This window comes from Castor canadensis, chromosome 2 (assembly GCF_047511655.1).
Source record: "Castor canadensis chromosome 2, mCasCan1.hap1v2, whole genome shotgun sequence".
In the NCBI taxonomy this organism is placed as follows: domain Eukaryota; kingdom Metazoa; phylum Chordata; class Mammalia; order Rodentia; family Castoridae; genus Castor; species Castor canadensis.
In genome coordinates, this window is record NC_133387.1 from 36,626,615 (window position 1) to 36,646,992 (window position 20,378).

Here is a 20,378-nt window from a genome sequence, read left to right on the forward strand (position 1 = left end):
ACTGTGGTTGTTCACATGGAAGTCTTCATGGGCATGTTTTCATTTCATGTGCTTATTAACTAGCAACTCACATATCTCTTTGGTAAAATGTCTATTCAAATCTTTTGCCTCTTTTTAACAATTGAGCTTTTTTTGTCGTCTTGTTATTGAGTTATAAGATCTGGCTCCAGTTCTTATCCACAGACTGGAAATCAAGCCTGAATGAGTAGTGTATTCTTTGAAGATTGGTTAATTCTCTCTACCTTAAGCATTAACCTGCCGCCTTTGTCAACATGTCCCTAGTTTCCCTCTCTAGCACTCACTATTTTATTTCTTCCAGAATCCTTCACCATCAAAATTCCAGTTATTAACCTCTACCATGCATGTCACTTTCTCTTCTCAATCATTTTTTCCTTCTTCTTTTTTTTTAGTATTGGGGTTTGAACTCATGAACTTGTACTTGCTAGGTCTTCTCAATCTTATATATCCAGAAGTGCCATTACTGCTCTATGACCTTTGACACACTTATTTACTGAAAACAAATTGCTAGTCACCTCAACTTACTCTCTGATGTTTCCTCCACCTTTTGATTGGAACAGAAACTTGCTTTTCACTGGAAGACCACAATTTCTTTGACTCACCAATTGAGGCCACACCTTTTTCTCTTGCTGACTCATAAGGAGGAGAGTGAGATGACTTCTCCCTTCCCAGTATCCCAGTCAGTTCCCTAGCCTTGTCATCTCTCAACAACTGCCAACCCTTCTTTTCTGAACTTCATACCCTCTATAAACATCATTTCTTCCCACTTGGAGTGCTCATACCACAGATTTACACTTTTTCCTTTCAGTTGCTACCTTGAAGGATGGAAACACCAAATGTTTCTCAACCTCCAGACATCACAGTTGCCTTGGCTTATTACATGTGAGTAGAATAAATACACACTCCCTTCCAATCAATATGCAGGCCCCTTAGCACACTCTCAACCTTCAAATCACTCCAGTCCTCAGCTTCCAAGAGCCTCAGTACAGTGAGAAGCAGTGGACCTGTTCACTGTCCCATTTTCTTCTTGAAACTTTTTCTACCCCTGGTTTTCATGGTAGTCTCTTCTCTTGGGTCTCCAGCCTCTCTGTTCTTCTCCTTCACTTAATAGGTGTAGGTTCTTCCGAATAATTGCTTTTAGACTCTTAAAAGCATATTCCCAGGCTTGACCTCTGCTATGTGATAGTATTTGGTGATGGGGCCTTTAAGAGGTAATTAGTGGTTGGGAATGTAGTTTTCAGCATATGCTTCAGTCTACAAATGTTTTTGAATAACAAGTGAATTTATGAAAATACACCATGGGTACCTATGACAATCAGTTACAGTTTTACATACGAAGATAAATGACATTAGTGGTGTTGAATATTTTTTAAAAATTACATTGTCATACAACTGTAGGTATAAAAGAAAAGAAGGAGAATTTGAAGTTTGATTGATACATTACCACATCTGATTTGGTGGTAAATTTTTGAGTTTGCAAGCTTTCCAAAGCCATCCACTTCACTGGCAGCTTTGCACCTGTCTTATTATGTACACTATAGTACTCTTTATCATACATATCTCTAGCAAGACCAAAATCAGCAACCTTGACAGTGAATTTTTCATCCAACCTACAGAAAGGACAAAAATTATTATTGGTGACTGAAAGAGTAATTTATAACGGTTTGTATTGACAAATCAGAACAAGTGTCTTCAGTGTTTGAAATCCGTAACTTCTGAAGCCAGTGCTTTCCCTGGCTTATTGACTAACACTAAATTACAGTGGAATTCTTGAATAAAAATGCTTGACATTTACATTACAAATTCAACAGGCTGAGGAGAGACATCATGAATGATATGGCATATGAAAACCCTTTGGTTGCAAAATAGAGCATGTACACTGACTGCCCGAGGCAATCCCCAATCTCCATCGCCATTAGCAGAAGTCAGTTCCATGAGAGTGACATGACATGGGACAGCTATTGTACTTTTTCATTTTCAAATAGGTTAGGTCAGTACATAAAACTCATCTATCCTGCCACTGAGGGTAGTAGGATATAGTCAAGCATCTAAACAAGAAAAGTCTGGTTCAAAAAATCATTTTCAGCTAAGTAAAGCTATGCATCCTTTGTTTAAGCTAGCTTAAACAATGACCAAAACCAAGGTAGAAAATTAATATCATCAGCTCTTTCATTCACACATATCATAAGTCATGAATCAGTGCTATGCAAGCAAAAGCAGTGAATCAATTACAAACTGTTGACTGTTGTGTTATATAGCCAGGCAGCCAGACACAAATAAAAGTTCTTTGTATATTCATTCTCAATTACCATTTTTGGTAGGGCTTCTGCAAGCTGATTTCAAATCGACTCTTGGAAAATTACACACATTGTTATTTGTGTGACCAGCCCTCTCCTTTTCTCTATAAAATGCTAAAGATCAAATTCTCCCTCCCAAATACTAATATAGTATGAAACCATAATATTGAGGGCTATGGGTGGGAATGACCAAGAAAAGCAAAAGTACTCAACAGCTGTTTAAGACCCCAATAGAGCAACCTTTTAAATTCTTTGATCCAGAAAGCCTGAAAGCCCTGCCCACATCCCTGGGGCTTACACTCAACTATTTAAAACACTAAAGGAAATAAAGGAGTTTTGCATAAGAACAGAAAACATCCTCATTAGCAATGAATAGTGAGAAACTCACAGAGATTCTTATACTTACATACAGTTTCTTGCAGCCAAGTCTCTGTGGACAAACTTTTTGCTTGCAAGATATTTCATGCCTTTGGCCACTTGAAGACCAAAGCCTATAAGGTCTTTTACAGTTGGGTTCTGCAATTAAAAAGAGTTGGAAAGGCATGAACTGTTATAATGCTGATCTCAAAGTCCTAAAATGTTTATAAGAATTGTGTGTGGGTTTTTGGTTTTTTTTTTTGTAGACAGGGTCTTGCTTGATCCTTCTGCCTCTGCTTCTTAAGTGCTGACATTACAAGCATATATCATCACACCTGGGGAAGAATTTGTTAGGTATTGATTTTATATACAAAGTGTCAGGCTAGATGTTCTTATGAATTAGGGCTAATTCTTACACATTTCTGTAAGGCACATGTTATAAGCTCCATTTTCTAGGTGGGGAAATGGAGGTGTTATAAAATGTAGGCTTTATTATCCTTCAAGTGTGATAGGTCAACAGATCAGAAGACAATTGCCATTGAAAAGGTAGTCTGTTATAGTCTCCAAGAGGAAGTGGCATTCCATGCCATGCAGGGTTACACAGAGAAGGTCTGGATGCTGAGGCAGAGGGAGTGAGGGGAAAACATGGGCAAGAGTCTTAATCGTGGTTATATGGGAAGAAAAGTTGAGGCAGGGTAAGTAGGTTTAGGATTGGCTTCTTCAAATAATTTCGGCAGGCTCCTGGGTATAGAGCTGTCCTAACTGTCTGATACCTGGCCTTGGGTGATTAGTGTAGGTGGTTGTGGCCCAGAGTGTGAAAGCCTGATAAGGAAGGTGGCTGGGGAGTGGGCTCAGGATTGGTTGGTTTGCATATGAAAGGTGAGCTTTGATGGCAGTTTTTGACTGTCTCTAGGAGCTTATTTCATTTGAGAACTTGACCCTGATTTTAATGATTTTAATGTACCACTCGGAGGGATGGTAGAGCAAAGCTTCTGGTAATTAAGGCTCATTTCCCCAGGGTGCCCTTCCAAGTAACACTAGCTTCCTACAGGGATAGCACTTTTGCTTTTATTTTTTGTTTATTTGTTGTTTATAGTGGTGGTGATGGAAACCAGGGCCTCCCCACATGCCATGGAGGCCCTCTACTGCTAAGTTACACCCCCCAGTCCAGGATAAAAGACTTTGAAGTCCATGTGAATGTAGCCAACATTTTACCTGTGCATGTTTAGGTAATAGTTTTTTAAAAGATTGAAGCAGGTATATTTTGAAGGGACAGTGGCCTTAAAGCTAGTTCACCAGGCAGTAAGCTTGGTATTCCACTTACATGAGTCTCATTTCGAATGAAATTTCGAAGATCTCCATGCTTCATGTATGGTAGGACCACTAGTGGAGATCCTTCACTCCGAAGGCAGATTCCCAAGAGTGAGAGAACGTTAGGATGACTAAAATCCTTCATAATGATTCCTTCTGTCAGAAACTGGGAAACTTCTCCTATGTCAGTGATTCCTAAGAAAGTCAGTGGTGGAGGCATTAACTTCATTACGGAACAATGAATACACTGTCAAATTCAGATAGGAAGAGCAATGAAATAAAAATTGGAGGGTTACACTTTGTCCTGAGGCCTCAACCTCAGAGTATTCTTTTTGAATGAATGGTGTCCTGGGGCAGAAAGATGTGATCATCCTTATGATTCATGAGGGTCAGCAACACAGAGTCTTATAACTAAAGATAGGTTAACAACAGAAAAGCCTAACACTTACTTAAGCAAAGTTTTATAAGACGTGGGAGCCTTCAAAAATGAAGACCTAAGCACCTGGGAAACCTGTCTTTTTTTAATGCTTGAATTTAATGAAAAAAGGACAGCTGTGTAGAAATGTGCTACAGCATATGACTTAAAGGCAATGAATGGAGAGGAACACACTTGCTTTTGTGTGTGTGTGTGTGTGTGTGTGTGATTGAACCCAGGGCCTCGCATATGCTAAACAAGCACTCTATCACTGAGGTACACCCCCAGCTAAGGAGGTAATTATTTATTTATTTATTTATTTTAGTGTGGTAGTTTCTAATAATTTCCAGAGAGGGATACTGAGGGCTTGATATTAGTTAGCATTAATGAAGCATTAACAATAGTAATTTATTAGTTGACCACAGTACTGGTATTCTTTTACAAATGCAATGCATTCTGAGACCTGGAAAAGAAGATGGAAGTCAATATAAATTGAATAGCAATCAGCACACACAAAGAACAGAAAGATTTCTTGGTGTCAGGATTGTTTGGGGTACAATTGGCTGTACTGCTCTCTTGTGAGGCAAATTTACTGACCATCATACTTAATCCATACAGTTTGTTGTTAGGTTTTATGTAGACTGTTCCTTTTGTGGTTAGATTGCCAACATATAGGATGGTGCTCAGCATGAAGATTTATATTTGAAAAGGCTGAAATAGTAGTGGTAATAGTGTATCTTTTAGAAAAACCTTCCATTTGTGCATTTGAAGCTTATTAATTCTAATATAAATCTGTAATATAGCTGACTAACATTTTTCAAGCAGCTGCAACTTTTAGGTAGAAAATTAGAAGTGGGAGTGGAAAAAGCAGGCATGTCATGTGAGATCTGTCAGTAAAGATGAAGCCAGTAATACTTTAGTATGTAGCATACACTGAGTTGTACATGATCATAATTTATAGCCATAATTATCATCTGGGTCACAATAAAGATTGAGTTTATATTTAGAAGCAATCCCTGTTTCATAAACAGAGGATGCATTTAATCTTAAAAAAGATTTTCTCAATAGCAGCTGAAATTTTAAGAAATATTCTAGCATGAAAAGGGGGTAAGTTTCACTTCTTTAGGAAGTTCATTTATATGGAACACCTCATTCCCCAAACATGGGATAAATGAGGTATTACCATGCTTATGACTTTTCAATTTTCTGCCAGCATATTTCTCTCCTGTTTATCTATATCATTTTTTTGATCGTGTTAATGGAAGTTGTGGTTAAAAAATAATTACAGTAATGCCTCTGGGTAAAATGAGTCATTACTACTGAATGTGCCAGCATGCTTCCAATAGTTTCCATAAATGTCATTTGCAAAACAAATATTATAAGTCCAACATAGTTAAATGATACAGAGTTCATCCAAGAACCTTATTTCTCCTACACTCTTACTTATGAGGTCTCTGAGATAATTTCAGAGGGACTATGTCAATAAGAGTTTAGACCAAACAAATTGTCAGGATTATAGTCATAATTTCAGCAGTAGCCCAATTTTTTTTCCACAAGGAAAAGTGTAAACCAGTATTTTGTTAGATATCTATTAGTTTGCAAACCACAATAGTTGTCCTTCACTCTTGAGTAAAATGTAACTTACTATTCAAGGATTTCACAGCACAGTGAATTTTCTTGCCATCATTGTCCAACAAAGTCCCGTGATAGACACAACCAAAATGTCCTGTGTGAAAGAAGGAACTTGGTTAGGGATGTATAATGTTTAATATGCAGTAATTACTTATTAAGCTCCTCTTTTTCAATGTGGCCAAAAAGGTGAACTGATTTTGATTAGCAATACCATTAAATGTATGGTGTGTATATGTGTGTGTGTGTGTGTAGTACATTTTTCTTCAGAACATAATCAATATATCTAATAAATGGCAAAGCTGTAGGTGATATGGCTGCTATTAAAGGCTAATTTAATAAAACAATAAATCATAGCAAAACTACTGAAAACAGGAATAGCATCTGTACAAAATAAATTTATTTTTAATGGTTTAATTATATTTAAAAATATGAAAATATAAGTTTAATCCACATGAACAAATGTAGTAAAATAAGTCCCTATACTTCGGTAAACTGAAGTGAAATAATGTCACCAAATCAGAAATCACTTTCAGTATCCCCTGCTAGATACTGACTGTTTTATCAAGTATTAAGTGTAAAACTTTTAATTCACAATTAGTATAACTGTGGATAGCTTCTGATTTTGCTTTTAGTTCTGTGGAATGTGTTTAAGCAATGGAAAAGTATGTTTCTGATTTTGAGATATTAAGTGGTATTGCACAGTTGTCACTTTACTGAATGTGTACAACAGTCCCATGAAGTTTATAAGTATATCCTTGTATAGCTTCAGGTGCTAGAATTAAAATTGATCTGTTATCACACACAAAAAATAATGTTACCATTAGAAATAAGAATAAGGATTATAGAATCCTTATAGAATAAGGATTTTCCCCATTAGTCACTGGTTAATATATAAGCCAGGTTGGCAGAAATTAAAAGGCAGTTAGTTGCCTAAATGAAGCACATTCACTCTGACTCATTTCATGCATTTCCCTCTGGCTTTAACCACATCATTTTCCCAATGGTAGCCTTTCATCCAGGGCAGTAATTTTTCCCAGAGGTGCCAAATGTCTGATAGCTGTGTAAGTCATTTAATTAATTCACCCAGTGAGCCAAAATGTCCTGGCTGCCTAGTATGTGAGGGTCAGGCATTAGGCTGCCTTTTTGTAACCCAACAGTGAATAAAATAAAACCCATGCTATGAGTGCTCACACTCTCCAGGAGAAACACACACAAATAGTTTCTAGACTATTAATGATTGTTATTTCAACAGAGAAAAAACTGCCATTTTAGCACCTCTGGTGATTAAAAAAAAAAGTTCTAATTTTACAGCAGGGGTAGAATTAGAACATAATTATCGTGGCTACCCACTCAAAAGTTGGTACAATTACTGGATTTTATAGATTGATAATATAACTATATATTACTGTGATGTAAGACATGGAAACATGTTTGTGAGCAGTGAAGCTGCTCTTAGAAAAGGAGCAGTGTGCTGAAGGTTAAACTGTGGAGGGTGTGATAGAGGCATGTGTGGATATTGTCACAGAACGATGAGAAGGCTTCGTGTTCATATAAGGCAACAATCTCGTCCATTTCTCCTGCCTCGCGCTGCCAGATGCCTGCACAACTCTTGCAGCATACATAGACTAAAAGGGAACCAAGACCGTGCATTATGAAGGGTAAAATGATTTTAGGAAACAACCACCACAACAAAGAGTGGAGTTCATTTTTTGGCTTCTGGTTGGTTTCCTTTTTTTTTTTTTTTTTTGTCAAATATTTCCTCAAATACTGTTTATGCTAGCTGTTACTGCTGCCCTGGCTAGCTTATTGCAAATATTCATTCCTCTTTGTATAACAAAATTGGAGTGCATTGTAGAGATGATGTATGTTGTTTCAGATCAGGGAAATGCTATAAATTCCCTGTCTTCAGATGCTGCCCAGAGAGCACCAAACTGCCTTATAAACCAGGGCTTTGTAGAGTTCATCACTGTTCTCAGGATAAAGACTGAAGGAGGACATAAGCGAAAATACTGAACTTTAGAGGAAGTAAATGGCACCTTCCAAAGAGAGACAGATGCCAGTGTGAGGAAGACAAAGAAGGAATGTGATTTATTTCTAGAGTGTTTGAGAAGGTATCCAGTTGCCTGCATTCATGAGGGCAAGTCCCCATGGATATGATTTGCATTTCTGCAGAACAGAAATCAAGCCTACTCATTATCAGTGTTCAGTCAGGTCAGTTGCCTTTACCATTGTCTAAGTTCCTAATCTTCAAAGGCAGAAGATAAAATGCTTACTGGAAAAATGAAATTTAACAGAAAGCTGAGTGGAAACACTTACCTCTTCCTATGACTTCATTGAAATGCACAATAAGGCTACTGGGCCCAATCACTACGTGCTGGACTGCTTGGACCAGCTCTGGATTTAGAGCGCTGAGGTCAATGTGGACAGTATTTTGCAGTAATGGACTAGATATATCAGAGTCCCCACTATTTAGGATGGGGGACAGGTCTGTCAGAGGATACTGCACTTGTCTGCACGAGCCATTCTGAGAGGCATTAGGAAACTGGTCTGCAAGATAAAGCAAAGAGAGAACAAGAGTGGAACGTCACTTAATGGGGACCACATAGGGCAGAAAACTGAATTACTAGGGAAGCTTGGATTTTAACATTAAAGAAATTATGGTTACACCACTGAATGAGGCTGGGAATAGCCATTACACAGTAACGGGTTTGCAAAAAATGGTAATAAATTGGGGAAAGATAGTGGCTTACCATATAAGTGTTTTATAAAATGTTCACAAATTTTAAGTAAAGTGTTAACTTTGAAAACTTGTCTACACTTTTCACTTCCTTATGTATTTCAGGTTTCATTAATAGCAAAATGCCAAGCTTGAAGTTTATTTTTGAATATATTATATCCTTAAGAATGGGAAGCAGCAAACACAGAGACTAAGCAAATTTCTGATTTTATAAAAATCTGCTCAAATATTAGAAAATGGAAAAAGATGCGTTTTGAGAGATTTGTGTTTATTAATGGAAATAATTAGCATTAGGAAAAACCTATATTGATTCCAGGACAAGCAAAATACATATAGTTAAATATATATAAATATACACAGGTTGAGTAACCTTTATTTAAAATGATTGTGACTGAAAGTGTTTCAGATTTTGAATTGTTTCAGCCTTTTAGAATTTTTGCATAGATTTTACTGGTTGAGCATTCCTGATCAGAAAATATGAAATCTGAAATGCTCCAAAGTCCAAAGTTTTTTGAGTGCTGACATGATGCTCAACAGGTTTTTGGATTTTGAAGTATTTTTGGTTTCCTATTTTTTGGGTCAGGGATGCTCAACCCCTATACATAATCATAGAAACATATGATAATATATAATCATTAGAACTACATAATGGCTACATTTTTCAGAACTGAAAACTTTTCACTTCACTGGGAAATTCTCCACCTTGTGGTGCTGGCCACAGATTGAGGGTTATTATTGCTTAGAGCAGGCAGTTTGCACCTGGGTTAGCATGCCTCCCCCACTTGGACAGGAGAGCACTTGGACAGAAGTCAGTGTTCCTTGTAAGCCAATTTTTACAATCAAAGTTCTATAAGAGCTTTAGTCCACTTCCCTTTTGCAAGGAGAAGGTTTTTGTTTGTTTTCATTTTCATTTCAAGGTTAAGGAATTATGGTGCTGAGAGTGTTTCTTAATGCCAAATGAGGCAGAAAAGCCATCAGCTGCTTTGTTCTTTCCTCTGGAATCTATACACATCAAGCAGGGTCCCCATAATCACAGCACCTGACTGGAAGATAAACATAGTGGCAGATATTGAAGCATAATTATAACATGAGAAGAGGGATATGTGGGCGTTTCTACTGGCAACAACAGATAATTGTTTGCAAATCAGCAAGAGAATCAGAATTTAAGAGAAGAAAACTGATGGTATCTTGACTATTTCTAATTCCACCTAAGCATTTTTAGTATTTTCTACAGTGGATAGTGTGGTTAATAATATATACCTGGTCAAAGCAGTAAATCTCAAACATGGTTCCAGAAAAGCAGTGGGGGCCACTAACAATCATTATAATCAGTAGCTGAAAATAAGACAGATGTAACTTTACAGGAAGGATCTGAAACATTCAGGAAGTACCTGAAATGTTGGGTGGGTAAAGAAAGGAGGAAGCCTACTTTGGTGCCTGCTCCTTTAATCCTAAGGAATCAGGTTTTCCAAACCTTCCCTGGGGAATCAAAAATGTAAACGAGCCTCTCTGAGCTCAAAACCTTCATCTTCACTTTCCAAACCTTTGTACCCAGAGATCAGAGTTATAAATTGTCAGACGGGCAAAGATTAAGGGAAATCCTTTGTAATATACAGGACAAAAGTCCTCTGGAAGGGAAATTCTTCTGACCTACTTTACAGATGCTAATTTAGACCATCTGTACATGACCCAGATGTAACACCACAGAGAATTCTGGGTCTCATGGAAAAGTCTGACCCACTACCTATAGAGAGAAAAGCTCTGCAGTTGCCTCTTGGTTGGGCTGTGCATTCCCTTATTCTTCCCTCTGCATGACCCACTGTTGCCTGTTTCACCTTTCCACACTAAAAATAAGCAGAAGGAAGAAGCTAAGCTTTCTTAGCCAGAATAACAGATTTGCTGAGTAAGGAATTTGAAAGATTAGGAAAGCCTTTAAAAAATTATTATAGTTTTTATTTATTTATCTCAGGTTAGAGCTATTAAATATGAACATAAAATACTGAAATTAGATCTGAATTTCAAAACTATAAACTAGGTTTGATTTTTCCGTATTATTAAAAGAATGGATTTCTAAAGGCAAACAGAATCATATGAACAAAGACAATAATCTCAACAAGTGTTGAAAAAGTTAAAATGCACGGTGCCTCATTGCTCTTGTGCTTGTTTGGAGGAGCAACTTCTAACTTTCCAGTATCCACAAGTGTCTGTGACTCACTTTATTTGTCCAATGGTAAATATTCAACCAGGGAAATGCTTGTACTTGACTCACGTCCTGTAAGTTCTAAAGATAATGGAGCTGATACAACACAGACATTTTGCTTTGACCAGTAGATTTTTAAATAAAACAATGCAAGCCTTGGGTGAACCTGGCCAATATTATTAGTCCTACTGTTTTGCAAAGCAGATGAGATTTAATAGCATATTGGGATAAGACTCAAAATATATTCAGGTCCTGGAATGTTTTAGGTAAAAGGCTATGTTCATTGAGAATGCTTCAAAAATATTTGGGATTCAACAGGTAAAACATGTAGCATTTCCATATTTAAGTAAAAACATATTTTGTAACTTAACTCTTCCTGAGATGCTAAAGAAAGCTCCCTAAGTTCTCAGCATTGCATTCAGATAATAAACAAGCTACTTTGACAAAAAGGATTTTAAAATTAATTTTTTTTGTGAGAAGAGAGCTTACAGACACTAAAGTTACAATATATACATGAGTTCATTTAAAAATAAGAGATATGTAATTCTGTGTCAAATAATTGCTTCTTTGGGAGAGGTAAATGATTTTCTATTTTTATAAAAGTATCAATGGAAAACCAAAATGAAATAACATGGCCATAACCCATGGTAGTGTATAAATAGGTATTTCTCAGAACAATAAACTGAAATATACCTTCAGGAAAAGTAGCACGGTAGTCTACAGATTCATTTGAAACCATTTCTGTAGTTGGACTTACACTTCGGGCACTTACAAGCCTATCCAAATGAGGTGTGTGTACTCTTGCATCATAGTGAACTAAGTCACTGCCCAGATCTTAAAACAGAGAGAAAGAAAAAGCTTGTTAAAGATTTGGCTACCTTGGGTTCCAGTAGGCTTTGACCCAGTGCCCAGAACTCACAGCTTTTATAATTGCATATAAGACAGCACATATGCGTCTATGACAATGTTAAACTGCAATGACTGTATCCTTAAGGTAACTTCTTCAAACAAACAGTAACAAAAAAATGCACCTTTAATTTGCTTTCTCTTTTTCAGCCACAGGAAAAGCCCGAGTAATAATAAGAGTATTGTTGATATTGAGACAACACCAACAATCAATCCTGTGAAATTTTGATCTGGTTGAACTATTACTTTTCCAAGGACAGTTGAAGAGACTGCTTGCTTCCACTAGAAATAACAAATAAAGAAAAGTCACAATTTGGCTATGATAGATAGAAGATATACTATGCAGGGGGAATCACAATTTCTCTGGGCCCCAAGACACCACCTGGTCATCACCCCTATGGAAGTGGCAATAACCACTTTTATAGTAGTAAGGGATTTCTGAAATTCTGCTTCAGTACTGATCTCAAAGTACTTCTATGATATGTTTATGCTTCTAGTTAGGTATTAGGAGCAAAGAGAATAAAAACCAGTCTCTGATCTTGAGGAACTGAGGTATATTAGTACATAAGTAATATAAAAGTAATATAATGTGAAATGTACCAGAGAAATATGAATAAATAGTAAGAAACTAATTCTGCCCCATGAAGGAGGGAAGAATGGATAGCAGAGAAGACTTTTCATAAGAGGTAAATAATCATATTATTATTTGACAAGTCTCAGAATATTTTCATTTGTTTTGATACATAAAGAAATCTTTGAGGTCTCTTCTACCTCTAATGTTCTGTGATTTTTAAGATTCATGGTCATTCTGAAATTCCAATTCTGATCTCATAATTCAGTCTCCAGTAATCTAAATTTTTGTACATTTCCATTTCATAATTTTTAGAAGACTTCAAGAACCCTTTAAAGACCATTTATTCTTGGATAAACAAAATATACATAATGAAATATTACTTGGTTATAAAAAGGAATGAAGTTATTGATATATGGTCACAACAAAATGAACCCTGAAAACATTTTGCTAAGTAAAATGAGCCAGCTGCAAAATAAGAAATATTATATGATTGCACTTATATGGAATATCATAGAGGCAGAAAGTAGATTACCAGGGGCTGGGGGAGAGAAGGGGTTATGGAGTTATTGCTTAGTGGTTACATGGCTTTTCTTGGGGCAATGAGAAAGTTTCGGAGTTAGACAGTGGTGATGGTTACACAACATTAGGAATCCAATTCATGCCACTGAATTATATATTCAAACATGTCTAAACTTGCAAATTTTATGTTATATGTATTTTATCACAATTTAAAGAAATTAATGATGCAATATTGTACCAAACTCATCAAACTACATACTTTAAATGGGTGAATTGCATGGTGTATGAGTTCTATTGCGATAAAGCTGTTAAAAATATTGAAAAAATCATTCTGGTTCTAGGTTATTTGGTTTAGCTGTCTACATGAGAGAAGTTACTACAAAATGGTATAATCCTTACTTTACTCTGTCCAGCAGATATTTCTTCTTTTATTTACATTTGTGATCACTGTACTGGGCAGTGAGACACTGGCTCTGGCCTCTTAGACTGGTGAGAGGCAGGGGAAGGGACACTCTTAGATGTGTCCTTATTCCTTCTGAGAATTACAACAAATTTTGGCATGATGGAGGGGTAGTGTGGGGAGAAAGGACTTTTGAGACTATCCTCCTTAGCCTGGAGAAGGAGATAGTGCTTCAAAACAAACTCACTATTTCTAAAATAACAAGTAGGAATTGAGGCTGAGCTGATGAGCCAAAGCCAACACACAAATGAGCTTTAATGATTTATTTTAAGCCTACGAGTGACATAATTACACTGGCATCCTTATTTACATCATGAGAGGAATGTAGGAACCCCACCTCTATATTTAGCTCGCTGTTCAATTTCAGCAGGTCATTGGGGACCCTACATAAAACGGCTTCAGAATGTGAGTATATATTCTCACAGCTCTTATTTCCAACTTTTAACACTTCACCTTTAACTGCTTCAGGGTCAATATCATTTCCCTGAAGGAAAAAAAAGAAAGAGAGAGAGAGAGAGATTGTTAACACTGCACGGTTCTGAAGGAATGTTAACATTTGAGAAGGAATATGAATACACTATAAATACAGACCACATCATTTGTCAAAGCGTGTGATTTTATGACACTCATTTTCATGAGAATTGGGATGGCTGAAAGGGGGCAGAACTATTTCAGAGCATCAATTAGTCAGGAATTAGGATAAAGCTTTTCCAGCAAATTAGATTTTAGAGAAAAGGAAACAGAATGTTATTTTATATCCTTACATTGAATAGCATCTTATCCATAATCACCTTATTGTTTTGAGGGGGTATTGATGTTTGGCAAGAAGAAAGCAGTTTAGATATTCGGTTTTTGCGACAACTCAGTTAGGTTGAGAACACTGCCTAATACATGATTCTCAACCTCAGCTTTACTTTTAGAATCATACTGAAAGCTCTAGCAAATAACTAATGCCTAAGCCCAATCTCTAGAGATGTGGTGTCCTTCTCTATGTCAATACATTCCTATTCTATTTGAATTGGGCAGGTTCTTTTCATCCTTCTTGCATATTTGCATCCTATACATATATGAATTAATTTTCAAAGAAATTCCCCAAGGATGTCATATGACCTTCATTAGGATTTGAGAGCACGATTACATTATTTTGAACAGTTATATTGTTACATGAAGATTTTAAAAATTACTCAATTTGACATATTTACTTAACTGAAGTTACCATCAGGAATTTTTAAAACATCAATGTTTTGTCAAGGAATCAATCACTATCTGTGGGAACAAAGTGCAAAAAAGCCAAGTTCTCATATCAAGACTTAATGAGTAGTTATTTATTATACAAGCCATTACTTTGAGATTTTTTAAAGATCTGTCAAAGCCTATTGCTATTTTTCTTATGGACAAAGCACAGCTAGTAATAACTATAGCATTGCTACTCTGTTCTATACCCTCTAATAGTTAGCAAGCTGCTTTCCCATAAATGTCTCATATGGATCTCAACAGATTGGTAGATCAGATATTATTCTAGGAAAAGAAGCTGGAAGAAGAGACTGCTTTCTACCATGAAGCTGCAATCTGAGAAAAAATGAACACAGATAACCTTTATACTCATGATATTTCTAGAGGTGGTATGAGCAATCCATTGATCCAGGTCATCACACAGGGCAATTCTACATAGAAGCACATAAATCTAGCAGGTCACTTTGGGGCTTCAAATGACAACTTGTTGGTTAGGTTTGAGGAGGGCTAAGGCCCTTACTCACAAATTGGAGGGAATTCAGAGAATGACAGAGAAAGGAGATTAAAGAGCTGGAGGGCTTGATTTATGAGAGGAGGACTAAAATGTATCTTGCTTGCTTAGATAATAACTAAGGGTGGGGGAAGGGATGGTCACACTGCTTTTATATTTCCAATATTCATTCTTTTAGGCTTAGGATCTCCTTGGATCCTAAAACAAAAGCAGATTGTACAGCTGAAGGACTGAGTCCCTTTCACATCCACTCACCAAGGAATACATGATGAGCACTGACTTTTAGAATAAATTACGACCAGCTTTGTATATGTAATTGTTTTAAAGGTCGAAAAGTATAGATATCACAAAAGTGGTACTGGCAGCCCAGGACTATATGAGAGGAAACTGATTTCAAATCAGGAAAAATAAAAATAGGTATAGGCTAATTTTTGTCTTTTAAAGTAACTGTAGTTTTGTTGAGCTGTGGAAAAATATGTTTAGAACTTTTATTATTACATTTTACTATTTATTACTGATTATCAATTATTATAAAATAGAAGAACACATTTACAAGGTCAGCTCAGTTCTTCAGTCGTTAAAATCATAAAATATTGGCATTTAAATAAAGCAGCGTAAGAGGGAACTTTCTGATCTTTAATCCTTTATATACATAAAACAATTTAGAGTTATAATTATCTCACTTTATCCTGCAAAGACAGCCCCCTGCAGTAATACTGTTAGTCCTGCTTTATATACAGAGAACTAAGGTTCAAGAAAGGAGTAGGTCTTAAGTAAATCAAATTTTGTTTGATACAAAATCTCCTCATCATCTACTATGTGTTAGACCCAGTTTTAGTCACTGAGAACACACAGATGAATAAGAGTGTCTTCCTCTCACTGTAATGTTAAAATGGATGCATTTCCAGAGTGGGAACCAAAGACTCCTAGTATGTCACATTAAGGTGTGCCTTGTCCTTTTCTTCTCTAACTCTGGCCAGGTGTCCCACAGGGTTTCTAGCCAGGATTCATGCCTGGGGATGCAACATGTTTGAAATGACAACAGAATAGAGCAGATGGGAATAGAAGTGGGTAGGATTTGGAAAACAGCATTGAAATAAAAAGGATTATGCAAGTTTTCATAGTGAGGTGGCAACAAAGCCAATTTAAGAAAGTCAGCAAAAGCAGTGAGATATAGGTTGGACCCTGTCAAGCAGTGTTCCAATCCAGGGAAGCTGGCAGCAGAGAATCAGTGAGTTATTGTGTATGTGTGTGTGGAAGAATGAGGTTTACACTTCACCTAATATGAGCCCTTTTGCTTAGAATCCAGGCCAAAGAACTGTCTCAGAAAGCTTCAAAACAGACTTCAAAAAGATGTAAATGGGCAATTTTCCTGGACATTTGAGAAAAGTTGGGCAGACCAAATGGTCTTCACTGGCTACCTGGAGATCTTTGCCATTTTCTTACTTAGAAGACCATACTATTAGGCCCTATGGAACCAAAAATACTGTCTGCCTACCTTGGGGTTTTTGTTTTTTTTTTTTCATAGAATACCTGTTAATGTGTGCAGCACCGGGAAATACTATTTAAGAGTGTGCACCATTCAACAAGAATAAGTCTTGATGCTAGCCAAATCACCTCTGAGGAAAGAACCTTTCCCTTCCCTTCTGTTTGGGGTGGGAACTGGCCTCAGGGTAGCTGTAACTGGGATAGGACCTACAGGCACAGGTAAATTAGAGGAGGGAAGAAGACATCCTTTAGCTAGCTCTGGACAACAGGTAGATTGGGCTGGCCCAGAATGACACTTCCTTCTGGATGTTTTTAGTGTCCAGTCATTGATGCCTGGCCTCTCCCTGAGCTCCCAACATTTGTTCTTGTGTTCAGTGTCACACCTGAGTCCTGGCTCTGTGCTCTCTCCTTTAGCTCATCTCCCTGTCCCCTTTTTCTGGACAGGACTTTGGAACCATGTCTGTTACCACAAATGCCTATGTGCTCCAGGATAAGACAACCCCCAGGACAGTGTCAGGAAGTCATTCCAGTACTAACCGCTATACTTCTCTACTTTCCACAGAACATAGTCATGCACAGAAAGTCAGATAATAAGATAATTGAGGGAAAATATAAAGTTTCTTTAAACAAAATCAAGTTTCAGATGTCTCTAAAAGTTTAAAGCTATTTCACTTAAAGAATTGTACAGATATTTACATACCACATGACAGAAAAGTTAAGTATTTTGGTATTTATTAAATGAAAGTTAGTATGAGAAGCATTATAATTCAGTGGAATTTGGACTCAACAAGCTTGAATGTGAGCCCTAGTTGGGTTGTTTCCTCCCTGGGGGACCTCCAAGACAAGTATCTAATCTTTCTAAACCTGTTTATTTTATCTATAAATGGAGATCATTACTGACCTTTCAACCTCATAGGTCCAAGTAAGACTCAAATGAAATAACAGGCATCAAAGTACTTGTAAAATTCCTTATGAATTCATTATGTAAGCTGTCATTGATAGGAGCCTTTGTCCTACTGTGTATTCTCAAAGAGGTGTCTACTTCTGATGACCACTGTCCACAACTGGGTTTGGTGACCTCAAAGCCTTGGTCATGAACTGCCTCCTATATCCACAGGATTTCTGATTCATTCTGAGGAATGGCTGATCTTTGGTCCCTTTTATGTTCTCCCTAACTTGCCTGGCCCCTTTGCCCATGGTATAGTGATTGGGCCAAGTGATCACTGAGACAGCTCTCAGAACTGTGGCTGGAAATGATCACAATCCCTTTTTTAGTCAAGGAATTCTTACAGGTTTAGTGACTCACTACTGAAATCCCAGTTAATTGGGTGGCAGAGATGGGGAGGACCAAGGTTGGAGGACAACCTGGGTAAAAGCTAGTGAAACCCCATCTCAACCAATAAAGCTGGGCGTGGTGGTATGCACCTACCATCCTAGCTATCCGGGAAGTATAGATAGGAGGATTATGGTCCGGGTTGGCTGGGAGTGGTGAGAGAGGAGGGGGGAAGGTGAGACACTATTCTGAAAAATAACTAAAGCAAAAAGGGCTGGCGGCCTGGATCACCTGTGTGGTAGACTGTCTGCTTAGCAAGCACAGGGCCCTGAGTTCAAATTCTAGTACTGCCACAAGAAAAACCGTAGTACCACCAAAATACCAAACCAAAACAAACAATCCCACCAAACAACCAAAACAAATAAACAAAAATCCTGCCTTCCAGGAGAGGCCTTCTCTTTTCATGCTTTCTGTTTCTAATAGGGCACAGGTTTCATACGTGATCAACTTTAGAAACTGCTAACGAGTTAAGTTGTTATCACAACAGATACACTCATATTCCTTAGCTTTCCTCTTATACTTACAGAAAATGGTGTATGGTACAAAAACAAATCATGATACCAAAACTATCTCCCTAAACTGCCCCACTAGATTACTAGGTTACAGCAGACGCCAGAGAAAAAGAGAGAGGAGTTGCTCTGTGCCTGTCTCCAAAGACCCCTCAAGCCATGTTGGAAGTACCCTTTATAGGCTGAGGATGATGTCAAATCATGTTTTTCTTGGTTCAACAATTTTGTAGGATGTTGAATAGTAACTATTTAATTTATAGAAAAATAAGTTTTCAGTACAACAATGTGCCTAGAAGAGTAGATAAAGAACCATTTATCTCTAATCTGTCCATCATAGATACAGGAGCAGAAAAAGAATTCCTTTGGGCATAAAACTATTTACACATAAACCTTTGTTTTCAGCAAGACAAATCAACTGGAGTCTTTCAAACAGCAAACACAGTAATTGTTGAAAGCAAAAGGTCACACTAGATTAGTTTGATTGGAAAAAAGAAAGAAGTGATAAAAGCTCTTTCTCTTTATCTAAAACTAATTAAAGAAGCAGATGAAAGAACTTTGCTGTGGTAGACATGCTGTTCACTGAAGCAGGCCTCCATTTAATTTCATGCTGGGTTTGCTTAATTATTGTACAAAACACAATTGTGAGGTTAGTAAACTTGAGTAAGTATGAACATATGCATGGGTTGGTTTATAGGTAAATTCTTATTGAAAAAACAGAAAATTTCAGCGGAAACACATTATGTGGATGGAGAGGACCTAAGACAACTACGTCACATCTACATAAGGATTAGCCTGTTGCTTTGCGTTTGTATTTACAGTCAGAGGAGCTTTCAGGATAAAATTCTGAATGTCTAAACAACATTTTGGAAGAGAAATACTTTGCTTTTTCTAATGACTGGGGCAAAGGATAATTAGTCTTTATAATTTTGACTGCTTTATTATTTGAAGTCAAAATGACTGAAGCAACATCAGAAAGCTTTGTTCTGCCACTCCTGTGTTCTGGAACTCCATCACTTGTGCAAGGACAGCCTCTCTGGGCTTTACTGTTTGCTTGCAACAGGCTGCTTTAGAAAAGGTGATTTGTCATTCCTCATTAAATTATTTTTAGAGGCTAATATGCCCTAAGGGGTGGAAATCAGGTTCCCTTATCATCTTAGGGATCACCATGCCCAGATACAAAACTCCACGTATTACAAGAAAGTATAGAAGTACAACGCATTTACTCTCTTGGCCTTTACTGTTTATCCCTTTAATGAGCACAGTTAGGTGAAGTGTACAGGGAACGTATAGCACATCAGAATAAAACATCACAGGAAACCTACTTAATAAATTTGTGTCCAGCATTTACTATTTTTAAATATATACACAAGAAAGAGTTTTAAAATGCTTCATTAAAAAACAGTTCACAATTATACTTATCTTTTAGTCATATGCCAAAAAGATGTTTTTCAGAGTTTAGATATTTGCTGATGTAACAGAAGATACACTGATGAAATACAATGATTCTATTCACATTGCTATGAAGTTCAAGTTAACTTAGGAGAGCATTTTAAGCAATTCTTACCTTAATTTCTAGTACATTTTCATTGCCCATTGAGATCAACACTGGCTTTTCAAAAGGCTTAAACACAGGATTATGTACATAAATGAGATCAAAGTTTTTGGAAAGGATCCCATCTAACATGAAAAAGGCTTTGGTCTCCAGGGGGAGTTGCAGATTCAGCTGTTGCAGTGAAGGAGTGGCACAGCAGATGATCTCAGAATTAGAGCGATGTCCACACGCCTATAGGAGAATGCAATTATCCACTGTCAACAGGACATTGCCTGACAACATCCATAGCAACTTTCTCATTTTACAACTTCAGGCAAGCAACTGAC

The 20,378-nt window shown here is 37.1% G+C and overlaps 1 protein-coding gene across 3 annotated transcripts in view; it reads right to left on the bottom strand.

The window, feature by feature from the left end:
* Met (MET proto-oncogene, receptor tyrosine kinase) overlaps nt 1-20,378 on the bottom strand; it is a 102,465-nt gene that overhangs the window by 7,249 nt on the left and 74,838 nt on the right. For 2 of the 3 annotated variants that reach the window (XM_074064515.1, XM_020168948.2), the window contains exons 11-19: nt 20,065-20,283; nt 13,764-13,910; nt 11,999-12,155; nt 11,661-11,801; nt 8,347-8,577; nt 6,044-6,124; nt 3,997-4,178; nt 2,722-2,831; nt 1,463-1,628 (exon numbers count right to left, since the gene is read on the bottom strand). In XM_074064515.1, the coding sequence (XP_073920616.1) occupies nt 1,463-1,628; nt 2,722-2,831; nt 3,997-4,178; nt 6,044-6,124; nt 8,347-8,577; nt 11,661-11,801; nt 11,999-12,155; nt 13,764-13,910; nt 20,065-20,283 (1,434 nt within the window). The remainder of the gene's footprint in view (nt 1-1,462; nt 1,629-2,721; nt 2,832-3,996; nt 4,179-6,043; nt 6,125-8,346; nt 8,578-11,660; nt 11,802-11,998; nt 12,156-13,763; nt 13,911-20,064; nt 20,284-20,378) is intronic. The other variant, XM_074064526.1, reaches the window with a different exon arrangement.